The sequence below is a fragment of the Lagenorhynchus albirostris genome, chromosome 11 (genome assembly GCF_949774975.1).
Source record: "Lagenorhynchus albirostris chromosome 11, mLagAlb1.1, whole genome shotgun sequence".
In the NCBI taxonomy this organism is placed as follows: domain Eukaryota; kingdom Metazoa; phylum Chordata; class Mammalia; order Artiodactyla; family Delphinidae; genus Lagenorhynchus; species Lagenorhynchus albirostris.
In genome coordinates this window covers 463167-487015 of record NC_083105.1, presented here as the reverse complement: position 1 = coordinate 487015, position 23849 = coordinate 463167, and the positions used below count along the sequence as shown (strand labels likewise).

The 23849-nt window shown below is 61.8% G+C and overlaps 1 protein-coding gene across 4 annotated transcripts in view; it reads left to right on the top strand.

Moving 5' to 3' along the window:
* Window positions 1–21813, top strand: part of SHANK3 (SH3 and multiple ankyrin repeat domains 3) — a 50407-nt gene extending 28594 nt beyond the window's left edge. Inside the window, exons 18-21 of one of the 4 annotated variants that reach the window (XM_060164972.1) lie at window positions 3789–3919; window positions 4563–4647; window positions 8923–11173; window positions 21626–21813. In XM_060164972.1, coding sequence (XP_060020955.1) covers window positions 3789–3919; window positions 4563–4647; window positions 8923–11173; window positions 21626–21698 — 2540 coding nt within the window. In that variant the 3' untranslated portion in view covers window positions 21699–21813. Of the gene's footprint in view, window positions 1–3788; window positions 3920–4562; window positions 4648–8922; window positions 11174–13288; window positions 19177–19254; window positions 20090–21625 lie in introns of those variants that run through there. The other 3 variants (XM_060164970.1, XM_060164971.1, XM_060164973.1) reach the window with 3 other exon arrangements.
* Window positions 21814–23849: the final 2036 nt, after the last annotated feature.

The following is a 23849-nucleotide window of genomic DNA, read 5'->3' as shown; positions in this document are numbered from 1 at the left end:
TGTGAGTGTGTGTGCATTGTCCCTGCTTGTGGTTGTTCCCACCTTGAATTTCACGTACTGACTTGGTATTTGGGTCGATTTGCCACCCGCGATCTGACGAGGGTATAGGCCAGGGGTGGTGGGGGTCTGGGAGATCCTGGCTGTCGGGAGGGAAAGGATGGGCTGGGAGGGGGGGGAGTGGGGAGTGGGGCCCGGGTGCCGAGGGACAAGTCCTGCCTCTCACCCCGTTTACTCTGTTTCTCGATTCCAAGCCTCCATTCGGAGAAGGAAAGGGGGTGAGTCATCTGCTGTGCTCGGGGCCCAGCTTTGCCTGACCCTTGGCTGCGGAAGTGCTTGTCTGTGAGGGGCTCCTGTTCGAGTCAGGGGGTCTGGGAGCCTGGGTTGCACCCTCCTGTTGGCCTTCTCCGTGGGGGGGGCTGCTGGGGGCACAGTGGAAGGACCTGGGAAGGGTCAGATGGGCCTGGGATGGTGAGTGTGGCCACAATCCTCGGGGGCTCGAGTGAGCTGGGGGCAGCGGTGTGAGGGCCATGGGGGCTGCTGAGGCAGAGCTGGAAAGGCGTCCCAGTGGAGGCCACAGCGCGTGCCACAGCCCGGAGCAGAGGGGGGAAGGGTCCAGAGGGCCCAGCTGTGGAGCTCGCTTGGGGAACAAGGTGACCGGGCTGGTGGGGGCGGGGGGGTCAGGTGCTCAGCCCCAGCCCGTGCTGCTTCTCTCTGCTTATTTCCTGGGGCTCCTGTGCCTGGTGTGTGGGTCCCGCCTCTGTGCTGATCTGTTACGGGCTCAAGCCTAAGCCTGGCCCTTTAGGAGCGGGAATCTGGGCCCCAGAGCTGCTGACTTGACCACCCCGCCCCTCCCGTCAGACCTCCCACCCTGGATCCTTTGAAGCTCCTTCCTGGATGTCCTGGATGTCCAGCCTGGCTCCGTGAGGCACAGCAGCCAGGCGGGGACAGTCTGGGCCTGGGTGCTGAGGTCCAGGGTCTGGTGGGGTCTAGGGCCTGGCCTTTGCCAGCCGGCTGCACCTCACGTGGAGCCTGGAGCCTCCTTCTGCTGCACAGGAGTCCGTGCCAAGCAGGGGCCTGAGGTGGCTTTGTGGCCCCAGGCGTGTGTGTTCACTCGTTTGTCTTTGTGTCTGGTGCCCGCCCACCCCTCACTCCGGGATCCACTGGGCCTTCCCTGTGCCAGGGACACACTTGCCCATCTGTCTGAGCCCAGGTTCCCTGTGTGACCTGCGATCTCACCCTCTGAATTCTCCCGTCGCCCTTGCCCCGGTCCCAGGTGAAATGCTTTCCCTTTTCAGGGTCTTTTCAGGTATAAAACAGATGACTAGGTCTCCTCTGGGGACACTTTTCTTCACACCTTTGAGGCAGACACACAAGCTATTTCTGGAATGTTTTGGTTCTTTCCTCAGCTCATTAGCGGGGCTCCCAGGGTGCTCTGCTGTGGCCTGTGTGCTTCTTCCAGTCGTAGGGGAAGTGACGGCGATTCGTCGCCCCCGCAGGCCCCTCATCCCTGCTTGGGTCCTGGTTCAAACAGCTGCATCCCCAGCTGCGTCCCTGCCACATAGCGACCCTGACAGCCAGTGTAGTGCCCCAGACCTGGTTCCTAATGGGCTTCATTTCTTTTGTTAAGTATCTAAAGTCATTTATTTAAGAATATAGTTTTCTCATTTTGTTGGGGATTGGTGTCAACCTCACCAGCTTGTAGTTTGCAGAATTCTTGATGCTTTTCCTTTTGAAAATAAGTCTCGTCTGGCCTCAGCACCATGGCCCCATGGCCAACAATATTCGCTTTGCTAATAACTTCACGTGCGCACTGCTCTGGGTCTCTGAGATTGAGTGCTTCTGGACCTAGAGACGCAGCCTCTAAGTCCACAGCTCGGGTGAGCGTGCGCCCCGTGTGGCCCACGGAAATATCTTCTCTCCGCTCATGTCTTTATGTCTGTGGTTTCCGGATAATCTGGTTGTTAAGTCTGATCTCTTACTTATCGGATCTATGATCTGGGGCAACTTATCTCTCTCAGAGCTTCAGATTCTTCTTGGGTAAAATGGGGGCAATAGTGATCCCTTCTGCCTGTGGTGGTTGCAGCATGAGAGGGGCCACATAAACCTCTTCTAACTCTGGAAATCCCCACGGACTTAGCAAATGGTGATCATGGTGATTTCAGCTTCCAAAGGGCAATTACTTACCTCATTACAGAAGCAAACAGGAAGGCCCCTCTAACAGCCCGCCCCTGTCTGCACCTGGTGGCGCTGGGAGCTGTGCACAGGCCAAGCGAGCTGGTCTGTAGATGGAGCGTGTTTTGCTGGTCACTCGTAGCATTTGTTGAACTCTCTTGTATTTGGGGACCAGGCTGGACGCGCCAGGCACAGCTGTAGCACTTCTGCCGTATGTGCTAATTCTCACAACAGACACTGAAGCAGGTACCTTTCTTAATGCCTGTTATCAGATCAGGAAATCAAGTCACAAAGAGATTAGGTCAGAACAGTCAGTATACAGGATGGGCCTGGGTTGGGTCGGGTACTGTACATCTCGGAGGAGTTTATTTCCTTCCCCACAGCAATGACTGAGCAGTGCTGGGAGGAGGTGTCAGGGCTGACCACAGTTCTCCAAGGGGGGCACTTGGGGCATAAAAGGACTAAGTGTAACCAGATGCGTGGTCCTCTATGGTTGGCACAGCTCCTAAGAGTCTGGAAGGGCTCAGGGATTTCGAGGCTGAGTGATGGGTGGGCTGCGGTGGGGCTCCTGGATGAGAGGGGCAGTGTGGCGGCCAGGTGCACGTGGGAGCTGCCCCCAGCCCCTGCTGTGTCCCGTGTGCTGGCCCTAAGCGGGCCCTCCCCAGTCATCCGTCCACAGCTGATAGGTTTCAGACACAAGTGTTTAACAAAATCTCCAAGTCACTCGCTAATCAAAAGCACCACTTTCAGAAACATTACGTAGCTTTAAGAAAAGCACCACTTTCAGAAACATTAGGTAGCTTTAAGAAAAACAAGCAAACAGTTTTTCTTTTCCAACAGATTTGAAGAGCGCCGCCCGAGGGCACCGGGTTCAGGCTCAGCCTTGGGCTTGTCCTTCCCGCTCCTGGCTTCTGGGGCTGCTTTCTGAGGGGCCGGTGGAAGCCCCCCAGCACTGCCCCTCCCAGTGTCCTCTTCTCTGCACCCCCCACCCTTGGTGGGGCTGCCTTCCGGGGGTTGTGGGTTCTGCGGCCTCCCGACCTGCATGCAGCTATTTCTTAGGTCTCTAGCCTCGGGCAGTGAGCCCGCCCCGGCCGCCATGGTTCTTGCTTTATGCGCATTCTCTGTGGGCAGCGACTGTGCAGCAGGCCTGTTCTGGGGCTACAGCCTATCTTTTGGTGCAGTGGCGGTACAGGCAGGCGAGGAATGCCACGTGCTAAGGAGAAGAATGAAAGGGCAAAGGGAAATGGGGAAATTCAGGTCTCTGGGCTGTAAACAGTCCCGCCCCCTGCCTGGTTCTCTCCCTAATGGTCAGCCAGGCTTTTCCTGGAGTGGGGTGCGCGGGGTCCCCTGGGGCCTCCCTGAGGACGGAGGGGCCAGGCTGGAGCAGGGTCTGGGTTCTGGTGTGTGAGGGGCTTGGATGGGATACAAGTTGTGGGGCCTCCTGTCTTGTTTCTGGATTGTGTGCCTTGGGGAGGGAGGGGCCGAGGTGGGCGGGGCCCCAGGGGCCTCTGTCAGCAGCCCCGGGAGGACCAGCCAGGATGCGTGCGTGGGGCTGCAGGGGGCTGTAGCGGGTTCAAGGTCCCTGTGGCTGAGACGGCACCTCCTTGGCTGTGCAGAGAAGCTGGACGAGATCCTGGCAGCTGCCACGGAGCCGGCGCTGAGGCCAGACATCGCGGATGCTGACTCAAGAGCTGCCACCGTCAAACAGCGGCCCACCAGTCGGAGGATCACCCCTGCCGAGATCAGCGTAAGCCAGCCTGGCAGCTGGGGGCGCTGGGGGATGGGTGGGGCACGGGGTCAGAGTGCCATGGCCCCTACTGGGTGTTTGTGCATTTTGGAGGGTGAGGGTCCATCATTTGGACTCCACTCTCCAGGGGTGGGGGTGAAGGACCCCATAGCATCTCCCGAAGACACCTGGGGCCATCAGCCCTCAGAACAGCCACAGTCCAGCTCGTGCTGAGCTCTCACTCTTCTGGCGCCTCCCGCCTTAGGCAGGTTCTGTGCCACCTAGAGCAAGGACCCCAGCCGTGCTGAGGCCACAACATGGTGTCGCTGTCCCCCCCGCCCACTCCTCTCACTTGGCACCTTCTGGGCTGCTCCCGCAGCCTCACCTCGGCCATACCCAGGACCCCTGACTGCCCTGGCCCGTCTGCATCACCCCTGCCCAGTGCTGCCTATGCCTGTGGGCCCGCAGCCATGCCCCTGTTCCTTGGAGGCAGGGCCTGGGCCTGGCTTCTGGGTCAGACACCGTGGGAATTAGCACTGTTGGAATTAGCACATGGGGTGTCTGATCTCAGGCTTGGGAGGAGGATGGGTGGGGCTGGATGGGCAGCTGGGGACCCCAGTGCTCTGGAACCTCCATATACCCCCACCCCCTCCAACTCTCACAGTCACTGTTTGAGCGCCAGGGCCTCCCAGGCCCAGAGAAGCTGCCAGGCTCCCTGCGGAAGGGGATTCCACGGACCAAATCTGTAGGTATGGCTGGGCTGGGAGCTGCATGGGGCTGGAGGACTGGGGCGGGGGCTGGAGTGCGTGCGGGGCTGGAGGACCCTGTCTCTCCCCACCTTTCGACTGAGGTTTCCGGTTTCTCTCTGAGTCCTGTCTCTCCCTGGCCCCAACCCAGGAATCTCATTTTTTGTGGACGTATATGGATGTGCGTGTGGGGTGTCAGTCCTTCCCCCAACCCAGAGATACTTTGCTGAAAGATACCCTTGAGGCTTCTCGCCATCTGTCACCCCCTGCCAGTGGGCACCCCCGTCTGTACTTCCCACGGACACCAGCATCCCTGTCCCTGGGTCTTCCATATCCTACCTGGCTGTGCCCCCTCCAGCCCGAGTACCTGTCACGTTTCTGATGCTAAGCTACCCTCCCCTTGAATCTGCCCTCTCCCCTCCCCCCGGCACCCCAGTTATTGCTCTGTATCTCTCCTCTCCTTCACAGCCAGTTTTCTCCGGAAGTCACCCATATTTGCTGTCTTCCATTCCCTGCCTGCCTCTCGGCCTTTTAGGGAATTGTCCATACCTGAAACTGTTCTCACCAGGGTCACCAGTGGTTTCCAGGGCGTTCCTCCCAGTGGACACATTTGATTTTGCTGCTCCCTCCTCCATGGAATTTTCCTACCCAGGGCTTCTAAGACAACACTTAACTGGTTTTGCCCTCAGTTCTCAGGCTGGACCTGTTCAGTGCCCGTCGTTCCCCTGCAAGATGTGGGTCTTTCTCAAGGCTATGTCCTTAGCCTCTTTGCCTTCTGCACCTGTCTCCTTGGGGCCTCATCACATCTCACCCTTGGCCATCTCCTCTCTTGTTGACCCCAGACTGGGTCATCTAATAAGCCCCACCCACTGCTCCTCCCTTACCTGCCCACCTGTCCATCCATCCACCTACAGACATGTCCAGTTGTCTGTCCATCTGTTCACCCACTGACCTTTCCACTTGTGCATCCATTTGTCCCTGTGTACCCCACCGCTCTGTGTTCTACACACACTGGTTCATTTAGTACTTACAGTAACCCTGCTGAGGTAACACCATCAGCACCTCTGGATTATAGATGAGAAAACCGAGGCAAAGAGGTAAAATGACTTGCCCAAGGTCACACAGCTGCCTTACCTGTCTTCTATTCACTCATCTGGCCAGTTTCTGCAAACCCAATCCCTCATTCACCCCAGGACCCCAGCTGATTGATGCACACTCTAGGCTGATGCTGGGCAGGGTCTGGGGGCTCAGTTGGAGGAGGTGACGTGTCTGCAGACAGCTCAGCTCAGCAGTTACATGGGGGGTGCAAAGCACATTTACTAGGGAGCACCAACCATGCTTGGGTGTCAAGAAAGGCCGGGCATGTGTGTGTGTGTTTGGGCTCAGACATGCCAGATACTTTGCTGAGTGGGGGTTTCTGAGAGATAATGGCATGAATTGCTGACAGTAGTGGTCCTTCAGAGACCTCTATGCGTCATTTCTGTAGGTAGGAGGGTGGGGGAGAGGACACATGAGACTGCAGCTGCTTTGGAGCCAAGAGGCACTCCCCCCTCACCTCCCTGGCCTAAGCCCTGGGCATCCTCTGTGGTTTCCTCCTTATTCTCTGCCTCCCCGGACAAATTAGGGATGGCCGGCTTCCTCACCGTCCTTGCAGCCTTACCTGGCCAGGCCTCATTGTCTTGTGCCTCAGCGTCTGGAGACCACAGCTTTGGTCTCCTCTTGACCTCCTGCCCCAGCTTCACCCTCTAGTCCATCCCTCTGGCCACAGGGGGCTTTCTGCACAAGATACCACCACACATCCCTAGAGTTGGTCCTCTGTGGGCTCTGCCTTGCCTTGGGGCCCTGAGGCCTAGCCCCAGCCCTCTCCTGCTTCATCTAGGGACCTTTGTCTCTGCCTCCCTCTGAGTGACATCTACCAGGACTGGCTGTTCTCCACCTGCCCTCATCTGCCTGGATGGCCTGTCCCTCAGCCCCACCCAGTCTCAGCACTGACCGCCACAGGTCCGCATCTAAGTGCCTGTCCTTCAGGCTGTAAGCCTCAGTGGAGACTGCCAGCTGGTCCCTGCTCACCCTCCTGGACCCTCCTGTGCTCGGTCCATGGGTGGCTCATCTTTAATCCCCCTTGCCCTAGCCTGCCGCCTGTCACCCACTTGAACGCTGGCTGAGGTGTCAGACTCCGGGACTCCTACCCCTTGTCCTGGCTACGTGGCCCTGGGCACACATCTCAAGCCTTGAAACCTCAGGGTTGAGGTTCGCACAGGGGGCTGTACTCACAGACTGAGTACTGAGTAACTGCTCACGGTGATAGTAGATGCAGGTCCTGCACCTTGAGGCTGGTGCACAGAAAGTGCTGGAGAAATGCTCACGGCTGTTGTTTGGATTCCCATTTTCATCACAAGGAAAGTGACTTGTCTTTACCCTGGGTCAGAACGTGGCATGCTGACCCTCCGGCGTGTTCCAGGTGCAGTAGCTTGTCCCACGTGGCTCCATCTCACGCACAAGCTTGTGGGTGTTGAGCTGCTGCGCAAGAAATGCAGCAGGGAGGAGACCCAGGCCGGACCTGGCACGGAATCTGTGTCCAGCAGTGGGGGTGGAAGCCTGGCCTAAAAATGATGATGGTGGTGATGATGATGATGACGGCGACGACCTCAGCCACCTTCCTGGGGGCGCTGCTGGGGGCTCAGCCCTGTGCTATGAGCTTTGAATGGCTTCACTCCGCGCTTCCGTGGGAGGGCGCAGGTCTCCAGAGATGAGGAAACTGAAGCGCCAAGAGGTTAAGAGGCATCAGACAAGAAGTGGCAGGGCTGGAGCTCAAGCCTTCTCTCACACGAAAGCTCCCGCATGCGCCACGCCCCTTGCTGAGCCCTTACGCAGGACACATGCGAACAGTGCCGGGTGGGAGGCCTGCTGAGCACTGTGGTGGCCAAAGGAGGAGGTGGTCAGGAACAGGCAGGCTGCATCGTCGTGAGTTCATAAAAATGGGACCAAGCCCAGAGTGAGGCCAGGTGTAGATTCCCTAAGACTTGTTCCAGAGACCTGTGTGTCAGCACTGAGGAGCCACCCCTCCACTGTCCTTGCATCGGGCTGCCTTACACCTGCAGCCTAACCGAACACACCTGCAGCACAGGTGTACGCATTGTGTACACAGGAACACTCGGGAGGCCCTGCCCTGTCCTAGCTGGGCGGCGGGACAGTGGGGGCTCTGAGCGCTCCAGCCCTGACCCCGCACAGGTCCTAATGACAAGCTGAGTGCAGCAGGAAGTAGGGTTCACTTTCAGTCCCTGTTGTCCATGAGAGAACTGGGGCGTAGAGGGGCTCAGGGCCTGGCCTGGGGTCACACAGCCCATAAGGAGTGAAACTAAAATACGTGTCAGGTGCTCAGCCTGCCATTCCACTGCTGCCCGCCCTCCCTCCTGCCCAGCCTTTCTGAATTTCCGCCACTAGGGCTATGGCAGTGACCTCCTGGCAGCCTCCCCCAGTCCAGTGCCCGTCGGTCTCTGGGGTAGAGCCTTTCAGGACTTCTCTTTACAAAGCCTCCCTCACCTGGGCATCGGCTCTCTCCCCGGCCACAGCCCTGCTGCCCCCTTGTCCACAGCGCGTCACTCCCGCTTGGGAGAGTTCCCGCTCATTTCTGACCATCTCCCTTCTTCCCGCCTCTGGTTGCCACCAGGGCCTCCCAGTGACACCTGCTTGTTCCACTGCTGGTGGTTCTGAGATGAGGCCTTGCGCAGTCTTGTGTGCGAAGGCCTGTGCTGGCCACCTCCTGGCCCTTCTCTGCAGTTCTGTCCCCACGACTGGGGGTGGGGGTGGGGCTGCCCCTGCCCTCCTGCGGTGTTGACCTTGGGCTCTCTCCATGTACCCAACCTGAGGAGGCAGAATTTGGGTCTTCTGTCACAGCCTCCGCTGGGGGGCCCTCCTCTCCGCTATATCTGAACGGATACCTCTCCCCAGTCTCCGCAGGAGACCTCCCAACCCGGCGGGGACGAGCCCAGACTGGGGATCTTGCTTAGATCCCCTGCTCTGGGATCCCCGTGTCTACCCCTGATCTCATACTAGCGCCCACGCCCACCCTGACTCCGTCCTCTGGCTGGCGGCCAGCACCGCCCGCGGATTAAGAAGGCGCCTTGGCGTCCGGGACCTTGGCTGCCCGGGGGTGGGGGGTGGGGGGGGGCGGGGCCGGCCTCTGCGGACGGGGAGGGCGGGCGCCTGGGTTGGGAGGGGCCTCCTCGAAGGCCCCTGGCTCCTGGGCCGGGCTCACCGGGGCCCCTCTGTCCGCAGGGGAAGATGAGAAGCTGGCGTCCTTGCTGGAGGGGCGCTTCCCAAGGAGCACGTCGATGCAGGATTCAGTGCGCGAGGGCCGAGGTATCCCGCCCCCGCCGCAGACCGCACCGCCGCCCCCGCCCGCACCCTACTACTTCGACTCCGGGCCGCCCCCCGCCTTCTCGCCGCCGCCTCCGCCGGGCCGCGCCTATGACACCGTGCGCTCCAGCTTCAAACCCGGTCTGGAGGCGCGCCTGGGCGCGGGCGCCCCGGGCCTGTATGATCCCGGCGCGGCCCTGGGGCCGCTGCCCTACCCGGAACGGCAGAAGCGCGCGCGGTCCATGATCATCCTTCAGGACTCGGCGCCCGAGGCAGGCGACGTCCCCCGGCCCCCGCCAGCGGCCACTCCGCCGGAGCGCCCGAAGCGTCGGCCGCGGCCGCCCGGCCCCGACAGCCCTTACGCCAACCTCGGCGCCTTCAGCGCCAGCCTCTTCGCGCCGTCCAAACCTCAGCGCCGCAAAAGCCCGCTGGTGAAGCAGCTGCAGGTGGAGGATGCGCAGGAGCGCGCGGCCCTGGCCGTGGGTAGCCCTGGCCCGGCGGGCGGCAGCTTCGCCCGGGAGCCCTCCCCGACACACCGCGGGCCTCGGCCGAGCGGCCTCGACTACAGCCCCGGAGACGGCCCCGGGCTCGCGTTCGGCGGCCCGGCCCCAGGCAAGGACCGGCGGCTGGAGGAGCGGCGGCGCTCCACCGTCTTCCTGTCTGTCGGAGCCGTCGAGAGCAGCCCTCCTAGCGCAGATATGCCCTCCCTACAGCCCTCCCGCTCCATTGACGAGCGCCTGCTGGGGGCCGGCGCCACCACCGGCCGTGACCTCCTGCTGCCCTCCCCTGTCTCTGCTCTGAAGCCATTGGTTAGCAGCTCGAGCCTTGGGCCTTCGGGCTCCACCTTCATCCACCCGCTCACCGGCAAACCCCTGGACCCCAGCTCACCCCTGGCCCTTGCCCTGGCTGCCCGGGAGCGGGCTCTGGCCTCCCAGGCGCCCTCCCGCTCCCCCACACCTGTGCACAGCCCTGACACCGACCGCCCTGGGCCCTTGTTTGTGGATGTGCAGGCTCGTGACACTGAGCGAGGGCCCCTGGCCTCCCCAGCCTTCTCCCCGAGGAGCCCCGCCTGGGTTCCTGTGCCTGCTCGCAGGGAAGCCGAGAAAGCTCCCCGGGAGGAGCGGAAGTCACCGGAGGACAAGAAGTCCATGATCCTCAGCGTCCTGGACACATCCCTGCAGCGGCCAGCCGGCCTCATCGTCGTGCACGCCACCAGCAATGGGCAGGAGCCCGGTGGGCTGGGGGCTGGAGAGGAGCGCCCGGGCACCCCAGAGCTGGCCCCGGCCCCCACGCAGTCGGCCGTGGTGGCAGAGCCCCTGCCTAGCCCCCGGGCCCAGCCCCCTGGCAGTACCCCGACAGACCCCGGGCTGGGCCAGGGCAGCTCAGAGGAGGAGCCAGAGCTGGTATTCGCCGTGAACCTGCCGCCGGCCCAGCTGTCCTCCAGCGATGAGGAGACCAGAGAGGAGCTGGCCCGCATCGGACTCGTGCCGCCTCCTGAAGAGTTTGCCAATGGGGTCCTGCTGGCCACCCCACTCCCTGGCCCAGGTCCCTCGCCCGCCACGCTGCCAGGCCCGGCCTCAGGGAAGCCGAGCAGCGAGCCGCCCCCTGCCCCCGAGTCCGCAGCGGATTCGGGGGTGGAGGAGGCCGACACGCGCAGCTCCAGCGACCCCCACCTGGAGACCACGAGCACCATCTCCACAGTGTCCAGCATGTCCACCCTGAGCTCGGAGAGTGGGGAACTCACCGACACCCACACGTCCTTCGCCGACGGACATACTTTTCTACTCGAGAAGCCACCAGTGCCTCCCAAGCCCAAGCTCAAGTCCCCGCTGGGGAAGGGGCCGGTGACTTTCAGGGACCCGCTGCTGAAGCAGTCCTCCGACAGCGAGCTTATGGCCCAGCAGCATCATGCCGCCTCCGCCGGGCTGGCCTCCGCTGCCGGGCCTGCTCGCCCTCGCTACCTCTTCCAGAGAAGGTCCAAGCTGTGGGGGGACCCCGTGGAGAGCCGGGGGCTCCCCGGGCCCGAAGACGACAAGCCAACTGTGATCAGTGAGCTCAGCTCCCGCCTGCAACAGCTGAACAAAGACACCCGCTCCCTGGGGGAGGAGCCGGTTGGCGGCCTGGGCGGCCTGCTGGACCCCGCCAAGAAGTCGCCCATCGCGGCAGCTCGGTGAGCAGGGCGGTGTGGGGAGGGTCCTGTCCCCTGTCCATGCCCACCCCGTTCTTCCTCTTGTCCTCCCACGGTTCCCTCTGTTCCTCCTCCACAGCCCGTGCTGTCCCCTCCCTCACCTGTCCGTGGCACCCATCCCTGTGCTTCTCCCGTCCACATCTCTGTCCTTTATCTGGCCTTGCTTTACCTGTCTGAGACCGAAGGCTCTTTCAGCGATCTGAAATGTCAGGGGTTCTGTTCTCTCTGTCCCTGTCGGTGCTGGCAGTGGGAGCTGGGCACCCACCGGAGACCCAGGCTGGCCGTGAGCGCCTTCACAGCCCTCCTGGGGGCTGCCTGCGCGGGGCCCCTGCGCTCACTCTCACACCTGACGTAGCTGCCTCTGCCACCATCAAGGGCCGGCCTCTGGCCCACACGCAGGTGCAGCTCGCCCCACCCCCTCCCCAGCTACTTGGCTTCTCTGTGGCCACATGGCTGTCCCGCGTGGCCGGTGCCATCGCTCCTCACTTCCTTTCGTAGCTGCCTTGCTTCCTTTTGAAACCTGGAGTACACTGGACCCTTTTCCTCTTAGGACCCACCACCAGTTTCCCGTTTTCTGCCCCGGAAACATTTCTGTTCTGTCTCTCAGCACCGCCTCAGAGTCTCTCAAGCCCAGGTCCCTGTGCGTGATTTTCAAAGTGCATCGGGAAGCCATTCTTGGGCGGAAATCATGCCGTTTTTCTGTACCTCCGTCCACTCTCTCTTCTCCATGCTTTGCCCGTTCCTCTGTCCTCCCCGCCCGCTTCCTACACAAGGTGGGGACTTAAAGAGGCCGCATGGTGCCCTGGAAGTGGGGGGAGGGGCCGAGCAGGGGGCTGGGGTGCTGCTCTGGCTGGGGTGCTGTTCTGGCTGGGCAGAAGCTGCCAGAGCCTCTGGGCTCATCCCTTGGCCCTTTCCTTGAGGACCTCATTCCCAAGGCTCCGCCCCCAAGGGGTGCCTCCTCGGGCCTGTGGGCTCCAGGCTTGCTGGCGGGAGAGCTGGTTCCTGCCCACGCGTGGTCTGAGGCAGAGCTGGTCGCCCCCTGGCCAGCCCTCGTCTGCCTTCGCCTTCTGTGCCCCGTAGCCCTCCCCCACCTCTGGCTTTGTGGGTAGCACTTGGGTTGCCACCTCCTGAGTCCTTCTCGCCACCCTGAAGACCAACGTAGTGAGTCTTTCCTGCCAGCCTTGGGAGGCAGAGTTCACAGAGCAGTGAGGCATCCAGGTCTTGCGCACAAGGGCTTGTCTCATCTACTTTCTTCCAGCTGAGGACTCGAAGGATAAGTGGGGGCTCGGGAGACGAGTGACGCCTCTCCCGCGTGGTTGGGCAGCGCTGCCCTCCGGCTCCCGTCACCCCAGGCTTGCGCCGGGGCCCTCCCCTTTTCACCTCTTCCAACTCCCAGTTGAATGTGAAAGCCCTCTTCCCAGCAGGGCGATGTTTAAAGTGCCCTTCGAGTGGGTGTCAGGGGTGTGGCCAGGAGTGTCCAGTTGCAGTGAGCAGCCCAGGTCCTAGGCCTCTGTGGAACAGAGGGCGGGGATCCCTGATGCAGCCTGGACCAGTCCCCATCTTCGCTCTCTGTTTCTCCCCCCTCCACCAGCCCTTCCTTTCCTCTGTGCCCCTTGGTCCTGATGAAAATTAAAGCCATTGACAGCGGGTAGCACAGTGCCCGGCACAGTGCAGGCCTCAATAAAACATTTGCTAAACGGATGCAAGAACAAAGCTAAACGCAAGTGCTGTCTTTTGTGACTTGAGGTCTAGGGAGGTGGCTTAGGACAAATGCCACAGAAGGACAGACACTTGGTTGAGGTTTGCTGGTTGTCGAGCCCCTTGGCCGAGCTCAGGAGAGCCCAGGTGTTGCCTTAGCTCTGCTGGCTCCTGTGGTGCAGCTGGGCCGTCACAGGGCAGGAGGAGGTGGTCTCTGGGCTGGACCTGCCGCCATGTCCCTCACGGTCGTCCTCAGCGTTTCCCCTTTGTCACAGCGAGGCGCTCTTGGCCAGTGGGTCTGGGTCATGCCAGAACCTGTGTTTGTTTCCTTTCTTGGAAGTGGTGTGGGGGAGGGGCAAGGCCAGCAGTTCCAACCTGTACATCCCATCTGTCCTGCAGGCCCACGGGAGAGTGAGCCTCTTTCCCTCAGGAGTTCCTGCAGAATCCCAGCCTCCGATTGGCTTCGTGTGGATCCCCTGCCTCCCCTGAAACGGTCACTGGGGTCAGGGAGGCATAGGGCTACTGTTGGCCAGGCCTGCCTCATATGCTATCCTGGGAGCCAGGGCATGGGGTCAGCCAGAGCTACCGGATGGGTGCTGAGTGAGGGGGGCGGGTATCCAAAGGAACATCAGGTGCTGTTCCCACAGGTGCCAGATGCCGGAGAGCCTGAAACAAGAGGCTCCCTGTGCCACGGCATTCGCCAGCTCTCGCACCTGGCTTTGTTCCCTGACATCGGCCTGGGCTCAGGGGGCCCTGGATCCCCACCCTCAGCAGCTTGCATCTGAGTTTGTATTCTTGGGCAAACCACTTAACCTCAGTGAACTTCAGTCCCAGCCCTGTGAAATGGTGAGGGTGACCAGGCCCTCAGGCGGGCCGGTAGGAGGACTCTTAGGGTCCTTACGGGAAAATGAGCGCTCTGCACTGGAAAAGGCCAGTCACGTTACCTCCTCTTCAGAGCAATTCTGTTCGATGGATAATAATAGAATCTCCATTTTCCAGCCGATAAAATTGAGCTTCTGAGGAGATCCATTCCAGCGGCAGATGGTGGCATCTGGCCTCAAGCCCCACTCTCTGTCCACTGGAGTATGGGGCCCCTGTCATTCAGCCGCTTCTAGTGACGGACACTGTGTTCACGTGCCGCAGTCCCCTCACACAGAAGGGCGTGTGTTCGTTCTGTAGACCGAGCCTCTGTCTGTCGGTCAGGTGTGTGACAGACGGCACGTGGGTTCTGAAATCACCTGCGGTTGAGCCCAGCCGGTGCCGCTCGAGAGGCCCAGCAGCTCCCGTCCGCCCTGCGCTTCCACTCCCACTTCCCTCCACATTTCCTCCTGCTCCTGCTCACACTTCCTTCCTTCCTTCCATCCTCTGACGCGCCCCTTCTTGCCCTCGGACCTGGGTGGAACCGTGGCCCCCGGGTGGGCCCCACTGCCTGTCCTGGACCCTTTACTTCCGGCCCCTGGCAGGCGGCTGAGCGGAGACGCTGTGGCCATGTCCCGTCAGCCCCGCACGTGGCCGGCAGTGGCCGTGGTGCCCATCGGCGCTGCTGGGCAGCTCTTGTTTTGCCGCCAGCGGCGGCTAGAGTCTGACACTCATTTCTCACACAGCGATAAAAGTGCTAGTGATACTGTCTTTCAGAGACATGTCCAAAGTGCAGGAAGTTCTGATGTCCCAGCGGGGCTGTTTCCTTCCCAGGATGGATCCTAGCTGAAGCCCTAGGGCAGTTGCCACGGCCACCCAGTGGGTCACACCCCTGTGCCTTGTCCACTGGCCCCCATGTGTTCCCTCGCAGGCCTGCCCCTCTCCTCACCCGACAGACACCACAAGAGAGGAAGCGCCTGCTCTGCCCACCTTCCTCGCTGGCAGCTCAGTCTAGGCTCCGGCGTCCTTCCCCCGCAAGACACTCTGCGGCCCGAGGTCTAGGAAGACCTCAGAAGGGGAAGGGGACGTTACCCCTTATGTCATGGACTTGAAGCACCTTGTGGAAATGGCACTGGGGCATCCGGAAGGCCCATGGCCTTTGGCTTTTTGGAACTTTGGTCCCAGACCATCCACCTCTTTATGCTTCTGGCTTTGGGTCTAGCCTGATAGGCAGAACATTTGTCTGCTCAGAGCCCCACATCTGCTCTGAACTCCCTTTGTCTTCCAGACCCCACGGGTGGTCTGAGGGGCACATGTCTCTGAGCCCCACAGCAATACTCAGTTTTGCTGTGGCCCTCAGTTTGACACCTGTCTGACCGTCACATCTGATGTTACAGAAAAAAGTTCATGGCGAAATAGCTTTGGAAACCCAAAGTTGATGAGGTTTCTTTCCTGCAGTACTTCTCAGAACTTTTGATGTGCTGTGTGCTGTGGTCTCGGACAGCTTCTTTAGTAGATCACTAATTAGCATCCCACAGAAGACGCACGTTTCTGCGATGGTGGAGAAACCCCGCCCTGGGGACCTACTGTGAGCTCTGTCCTGCTAGCCCATCCGACAGGGATCTGGATAAAGCCATACATGACTGCAGGTGCCTCAGGGCTTATTCTTTTGAAACTGGACCTGTTGTTTGCCGGCCAGTGCAGGGCACAGGGGCCAGGATGTGCTCTGTCCTTGCGGAGGTCCTCACAGGTTGGGGACCTGTGAGGTGTGTTTTCGCGGGAGATGTGATCAGGGCTTCAGGAGTTCACGGAACTCTGCTAGGGGAGCGGGAAGGGGTCACAGAGGAGGGGTCATAGGGGCATCTGGGTGCATCAAGGTTGGAGCCATGACCTAGTGTGGGCGGTGAGAAGTTAGGGCTGGAGTGAGACACAGAGACCAGAGAGAGTGCAATGGGACGCTCACAAGCCCGTATATAGTTTGTGCTTCTGTTGAAGAGTATTTCCGTTAATGAGGCTCTTAAATTTCAAAAGGCCACAGGCCTAGACCTGCCCTGCGTGAGTGCAGTGGCAGAAGGCTCCAGGCAGGGACCAGGGCCGGAGTGGGCTTTTTCTTGCCTGTTGGCACCAATGGGTTGACAGGCAGTCGAGCCTGAGAGTGACATGTCACATTGTTTTATAACATTTTTTCAGTGCATATTGTGTTCCTGGCTTTGAGCTAGGCACCAAGCGTCAAGTATAGCAATTAGGAAGTGAGAGGAAAGGTCCCGAGTGAGAGCGCGGAAGGTCTGGGTCCGAGGTGGCTGCGGGCGAGGAGGGCCAGGGTTAATGCTGGGAGTTGGTGGCGCATCGGCCATGGCGGGGAGGATGGAGCGGCTGATGGTGGCTCGCAGGCCTCTGGTGTGGGCAGGACTGGGGCGAGGGAGAGCGTGTTTGGAGACCCCAGGAGAGGTCTGGGGAGAGTCGTTGGCTTCACATGTGGCCTTCTTGGCCACATCGGTCACAGGAAAGGGTGGGAGTGGGTGACATGGCCTGGGAGAAAGTGCGAACTGAGAGGGGAGCCCATCTAGGAAGGAAGGGGTAGAGGAGAGGGTGCCGGGCGCGGGGTGGTGGGGCAGGAGCAGACCTCACTGGTCGAGGAGTCACGAGGAAGCAGGCAGTGCAAGGTTCAGACACTGGTGGTGAAGTTGCTGGGGAGTGTGGAGCCTGGCTGAGACGTCTGGGGAAAGACCGGAAGGCGTCCAGGGGTGCTGTGCCTAGTGAGGTACCACATGTTAGAGAGTGGGTGGTCCAGAAGCCCTCTGGGAGGCTGGCAGCGGTTGTGATGTGGCCATGCCGTGGTCAGAGGCTGGCTGGGGAGGCCGTCAGACAGCTCAGAGTGGTGATGGACAGCAATGGCTCTGCAGAGGTGGTGTGGAAACATGTGGACCTTGACCATGGACACTCCCGGGTGCCTGGCCTGGGACAATGTGGGAAGTGCCCTGTTCCCCAAGAGGAAGGGGAGAAGCAGCAGACATCTGGGCCGTGGGCATCCCCGGCCACTCCCTGCTATGCCCTGGGGCCTTAGGAGTGTGACCCGCCCTCTCCCCTGCGCTCCGCTGGGTCAGTCCCTCACTCATGGTACCTCCTGGCACCAGCCCTAGCCTCTGGCAGGTGCCCACCTCCCCACACCCAGTATCTCCCCTCGGCAGGGTCTCCCTGGTGCTTCTGAGCCAGTCTGCCCTCATCCTAGGCCTCCAGCTCAGCCCCTGCCAGGGCTCCAGACCGTGCTCCAGGGGACTCTGGGGGTGGGCCACGCAGAACTGCATCCCGAGATGCAGGTCCCCGTGCCAGGGTGGGATGCTTGAGGCCCCGGGGTGCGGGAGGGCCCAATCCCCCAGCACTGCCCCCTCGCCCTCTCCCTAGCAATCACGACCACTTGGGCACCTACCACCTCCGTGGCACCCTCCCCCACCCTCCACTGCCGCCCCACTTTGCTCCGGAACCCAGGCGGTACCGTGGAGGTCAGACGTGGGAGAGGGGAGGGTCTCTTCTGGTGATCGGTGCCTGTTCCTTGAGCCCATCACCCCAGGCGTCCTTTGAGTCCCTCTCTGCTGGGTGGGGGAAGCATGGTCTGGCCTCTTCAAGAGGCTCTGCTCTGGGTCTGAGCAGGTGGGCGAGGCAGCAGGGACAGAGGCTGAGGAGAGGGAGCCAGTGGAAGGCAGTGGAAACCAGGCTGAGTGGGAGGGACAGAGCTGGGTCTCCAGCGGGAGGCTCACCTTGCACGGCTGAGACAGGAAGAGACCAAACCTGCTTTCAGGGGAGGAGGGATGCTCAGGGCGCCCGTGCAGTGTGGGACAGGTGCCAGTCAGGGTAGCACAGAGGTGGGTGGGGGAACCCAGGGGAGGGGTCCTTAGCCCAGTGTGGGCAAGGGCAGGGAGAGGGAGGTGCGACGGCAGCTGGAGAGAGGCCCCTCAGGCAGCAGCAACGCAAGGGGACACGAAGCGTCCCCAAGTGCCAGGGGTCTGCTGAGCAGCTGCCGCACAGGGCTCTTAGTAAAGCCTGTGGACGGACACCACTGTGGTCTGCACTTCACAGGCCAGAGAACAGCTCACAGGCAAGCCAGGAGCCCACCCAGCTCTGCCCACGTCGTGCCCGCACTTTCCTTCCTCCAGCAGCTCCAGATGTGTTCCCTCCCATCTCACCTGGGCCCACTGCACCTGAATCCCTCCCTTACTGGGTATCTGGCCAGGGGGTCCCTGCACCTGGCTGCCCTCCCTGTGGTCGTGACTGGGGGCCATGTGCCTGCTCTGAGGGCCTGGGCCGCTAACACTCTCTCTCATTGCTCTCTCCCGCCCATCTGCATGTGGCTGCTCTGTCTAGCTGCGCGGTGGTCCCGAGCGCCGGCTGTGTAAGTGAGCATGCCCATCCCATGCCTCTCGCTGTCTGTGCGCTGCACCTGCCCACCTGGATCTCTGCTCTGCGTGGCTTCATGGGGCTTTGGTGCCACTGACGGCCCCATGAGGCTTCCCGTGGCCACAGTAGGGGATAGGGAAAGAAACGGGGTGGAGGTGGCATGGGCTCTAGGAGTGGGTTTTCTCTGGAGGCGTTCCCCCAGCCAGGCCTCCCACCATGGCCATGCTGGGGGGCGTGGTGGGGCTGAAGACCTGGGGTCCTATCAGGTGATGCTGGGAAGTGAAGACCCATCTGTGTGTGTGTGTGTGTGTGTGTGTGTGTGTGTGTATGTGTGTGTGCGCGTGCACATGTGCTGCTGTCACTGTCGTGAGCAGGCCACTGCCACTCCTGCCACTGCTGCTGCATGTATGTAACACACGTGAGTGCTACCGCTGCTGCTGTGCGCTGTCCTGTGCGGGGAGGCCGAGTGTCATGGGTGTGTTGCTGCCTCACGCCTGCCCTGCACGTGCCGCCGCTCTGTGTGGGTGTGAACGCCGCCTCGTGTCTGTCTCAGACCTCATGGACTTGTTCCGTCTTGTGCTGCCACCAGCCTGTACCACGACTCAGCCAGCCGTGCGGCCAGCCCAGGTCTTTCTGGGTCCCCTCATGATGACAGAGGGGGAAGTGGTGTGTGGGAGAAGTGGTGGGGGGTCTTGCCGGAGTCTTACTCTCCAGGGTGTGGGCGGACGGGGCACTGTCCAGAGCTGGTGTCCCGGGCTGTCAGAAATGCGGTGGGAAGCCCTTTGCCCCAGCGGCTGTCTTTCCCCTGGCAGCCTGCCCTTGGAGCCCGCAAAGAGTGGAGGGGGCCAGGGGTTTTACTCCTCGTGGGCCGCTCAGTCTAGGGCCCCGCCTCCCCCAGCAGGGCACTGGCTCTGAGTCTGAGGACCGGGCCCGAGTAACCACAGGACCCTACCCTCCTTTCTTCCTCTGGCCCTGAGGCTACCCACCGAGTCCCAGGCCACCCCCTCCCGCCCCCACCCTCCCACAGTCCTCCTGGCCGCTGGCCCCCGCCCCTCCGCCCACCCCCACCTGGCCTAGTGCCCCTCACCTGGCCTTGACCCCCTCTCCCTCCGCAGGCTCTTCAGCAGCCTCGGTGAGCTGAGCTCCATCTCAGCGCAGCGCAGCCCTGGGGGCCCGGGCGGCGGGGCCTCCTACCCGGTGCGGCCCGGCGGCCGCTACCCAGTGGCGCGGCGCGCCCCGAGCCCAGTGAAGCCCGCGTCGCTGGAGCGGGTGGAGGGGCTGGGGGCGGGCGCGGGGGGCGCGGGGCGGCCCTTCGGCCTCACGCCCCCCACCATCCTCAAGTCGTCCAGCCTCTCCATCCCGCACGAGCCGAAGGAGGTGCGCTTCGTGGTGCGCAGTGTGAGCGCGCGCAGCCGCTCGCCCTCGCCTTCGCCGCTGCCCTCGCCAGCGCCTGGCCCCAGCCCCGGGGCCCCCAGCCCGCGCCGGCCCTTCCAGCAAAAGCCCCTGCAACTCTGGAGCAAGTTCGACGTGGGCGACTGGCTGGAGAGCATCCACTTGGGCGAGCACCGCGACCGCTTCGAGGACCACGAGATCGAGGGCGCGCACCTGCCGGCGCTCACCAAGGACGACTTCGTGGAGCTGGGCGTCACGCGCGTGGGCCACCGCATGAACATCGAGCGCGCGCTCAGGCAGCTGGACGGCAGCTGACGCCCCCCCGCCCCCCACGCCCGCGCCCTGCCGGCAGGGTCCCCCACCTCCGCCCCCGGGCCGCGGGCTCGGCCCGCCCCCTAACCCCCACCCCAACGGCGCCCGGGCCAGGAATGTTGCATGAATCGTCCTGTTTGCTGTTGCTCGGAGACTTGCCCTGTACATTGCTTAGTGCCCTCCCAGGCCGTCGAGCCCCACCCAGCACACGGTCAGGAAGGGCGCGGGCCGTGGGGCGGGGGTGGGGTGGGGGGCTGGAGCGGGAGGGGGTTGGGGACGGGGGTGCTCCGGCCTGACCATCTCCCGCTCAGCTCCTGGTGGCTACTTTCGCAGAGGGGGGATCCTAGTCCAGCATGCAAGGTCAAGACACACCTTGGTGACTCGGGGGGAGGGGGGAGACATTGGGGTTCTCGGTTGGGGGCCAAGGAGCCCCCCTGTTTTGCATATTTTAATCCACTCTATATTTGGAACGAGAAAAGGAACAAATATCTCTGTCCTCAATAGCTTCCCTTCCCCTCCCCTCCAGCCCCCCACTGGTTCCGCTGCGGCTGCCCAGTCTTCCATCTCTGGCCCCTCAACTGCCACTGCCACCCCACATGGGGCGGGGGATGCTCCAGCTGGTCTGGGGTTGGCCAGGGTCCTAGTAACCCGCCCTGGGGCCCCGGCTGGGCCCTCTCCCCTCGCTGAGCTATAGTGTGCCCCACCGACCCTTCAGGTGCTGCGTGGAGGAGGGGCGGCAGGCAGCGAGTCCTGCTGGGCACTAGCAAGGTCAGATGGCCTGGGAGACCGTGGCCCTGGACCGGGGGTGGGGCGGGGGTGGGGTGGGAGGGCAGGGCCCTGGCACCCGCCCCCAGCTATCTCTCTCACAGGGTCCCTCCCCAGTAGGGGTCTAGCCTCCTCCCCACGCTGCTGGGCGACTACAGCAAAGAAGCCTCCCCGCCACAGACCTGAAGTCTCCAGTTCCGCCCTGCGTGTGTGCGCACATGTGCGAGTGTGTGAATCTCGGGGTGCGACTGAGTGCATCGGAGCCCCGCGTGTGCCTGACTGGAGAGCGGTCCCTAGGGGCCGCTCTGGACTAGTGTAGGGGCTTCGGAAGCGTGCACAGGGTGCGTGCATGGGTGCGTGCCTGTGAAAGCACCCCGTCTCCACTTCCAAAGAAAGCCAGAGGTCGTCTTGCACACTGGGACCTGCTGCTTGCCCAGCCTGTCCCTCCAGAGCCTCGCCGAGCCTGCGTGGGCCTTCTTGGCGAAGGCATGCTGCCTGGGAGAGGCCCCCAGGGGCCCCTGGAGGCAGTGCTCTCCCCCCCGTCGGGCTTCATAGGGGCAGCCCTAGAGCCAGGCCACTGCGAGCCCTGGGGAGAGGCAAAGGCCCCGGCGGGCACCCCAGCCCCCCTTACTGTGACTACTCACACTCAGCAATGACCTGTGGGGCGGGGGGCCCGGGACGTTTTTAAACCTAGGCTGTGGAGTCTGGACTAAGCTCCATCCACGACACTCACAAGTTTCTGTTTATATTTCTAGCTTTTTTTAATAAAAATTAAAAAACCCAGAAAACAGAAGTTTTCACAGCCCAGGGACCTGGCACGCCGGCCTGTGCCCACCTGCCCCGCCCCCAGCCCGCTGGCCCCATTCCCTGGGCGGATTCACACCCAGTAACCCTTTCACCGAGAGACCAGGTCACACACACAGCAGCAGTCACTGTAACAGACTGCCACATACACACTCGTCTCACACTCACCTGTGGGTTTTTGGTTCCGTTCAATTTGGGTTTTTAACTTTACAGGGTCAGTTCTGCTTCACCCCTCCTTTTGTATGGAGTTCCAGCTGGGGGATTTCACCCCCTGCTCCAGTCCTGAGGCCTCCTGACCCTGACGTTGTGATACACCCCACAGAGATCTATGTTTCTTATATTATTATTATTGATAATAATTATTATAATATTATTATGTAATAAATTTATAAGAAATGAAACCATCTCTCTGTTGCCTGCTTGAGAGGAGATGTTGGGAGCACAAGCTCTGCTGTCCCTTGGACAGCTCACACAGACCTCCCCGGCCTCAAGTAAGCATTCAGCCACACGCCACGATCCCCCGTCTCTGACCCAGTCTCTCTGCTGAGCTCCACGCCCACGTGCCCGGCTTCTCCGTGCCTCTCTCTCTCCAAGTCCTGCTGGACCTGAGCCCATGCTTCCTGAGCTGGAAGCTTCGCCCTCTGCTCACCAGCTCAGTGAACGACACCTTCTGAGCTATAGGTCCGGTTGTCCTCCGTGGCCTCTGTCCACTTTTCCCCCTGGTATCCAGTTGTCCCTAAATTCTGCTGCTCCTGTCTTTGAACCCTCTTCTGTCTACCCGTGCTTTCCAGCCCCCAAGGCTTCTGCCCACGTTCAGGCCTTCTCCCCTCTGAGCCAGCTGCCACCAGCCACTGATGGGGCAAGTGCTGTGTGGCACCTGGTGGGGGCTGGTAGCTCACGGGAAGGGCAGAGTGAAAGGAGGAGGAACAGTGAGGCGAGAGGGCCAAGGAGACCCAGAGGGAGCCGTGAAAGGGCGGAGACTGCGGGGCCCAGGTCTGAGAGAGGGCCAGAAGCCGCAGAGGTGGGCTATCAGACCAGTTGGGCACCAGTCGCCCGGTGGGGTTTTAGGAGGGGCAGTGGGTGCACAGCCTGGCCACGCTGGGTCAAGGTGGAATGTGAATGTGACACACGACAAATGTAGACCTCGATTCAGGATGGGGCCTGGGCGACGCCTCCAGGGAAGCGTGAGGATCCCAGGGAGAGTAAGAACGGTGGATGGGTGAAGCCTTGTGGGCAGAAGGGGGGTGGACTCAGGAGTCTTTACCTGGAGGTGGGGGGAAGGCAGAGAAGCTCTGAGGAGCAGGTGAAGGTCTGGACGGCCTGCAAAGGAAGGTGAAGGCCCCAGTGAGGCTGCGACGGCGACTGCTTGGCAGTGGGACCTTGAGAGAGGCTCATCGTCTGTCTAGAAAGCCCCCCAGTTTCAAATTTTCAACACTTTCCAATTTTGGCTTCGTTTTCAAGTTAGAAACGGTGGTCATCCTACAGAAGAGGCCAAGAAGGGAGTCGAGGAGTGGGGGCCTGGGAGGGCCCGGGTGTGCGGGGCAGAGGTGGGGCCCTGACTCGCTCTGGGCCTGAGCGCTGTGGCAGCTGGGGCGCTGAGCTCCTCTGAGCTGCGCGTGGAACCCTGGGCCCCCGGAACTGGGCCCGGGACTTGGGGCGAGTCCAGCTTTCCAGTGGAGGAGAGGACGAGCTCGGCAGTGGGAGCCGCCTTCCCTGGGAATGGCGTTGCCGTCCCGGCCCCTGGGGGTCTGGGGAGACCGATGTCCCCACGGGTCGGAAGCCACCCCAGTGCCTCAGAAAATGGGTCAGAACCTTCCAGATCTATACCAGAGAAGCCTGCAGCGGCAGGTGGAGAGATGGCAGAGGGACACAGGGCTGAGTGAGCTGAAGCCTCCAAACGCCTGTGACCACTTTCTCACTCTGGACTATGAACTCCCTGCCCCGCCTCTGCCTCGTCACGACCTCAGAATGTTCCAGCTTTATCCTCTCAGGGGCCCCAAGCAACTCACCAGCGCTCTCTCTGGAACCCGGAGCAGAGGCTGTGGCTCCAACCCTCCCTCACCACCAGCCGCCCCCAAGTCCTGGGGGCACTAAGGCTGGCTGGACGATGAGGTTTCTTCTCTGCCGGGGGCCGTGCTGGAGAACAACAGAGGATGGGAGAAGTGAGGCAGGGGCCGGTGGGAGCCGGCAGAGGTTAAGGGTCAGTGTGAGGAAGATGGGGTGGGAGTTGGACTGTTCAGGTGAGTGGGGTGCAGAGTGCACAGGAGCAGGGCGGAGGGCTGGGGTCAGCTAGAGGGCCACGTCGGGGTGGGGAGGGAGTGGGACTGGAGACTGGGGAGAAGGAACCTCGCGGGGAGGGGTACGGGAGCCCCACCTTGGCCTGAGCCCAGCCCCCAGTAGCCATTGAGACCCCATCCTCTGGCCCCGGAATCCTAAC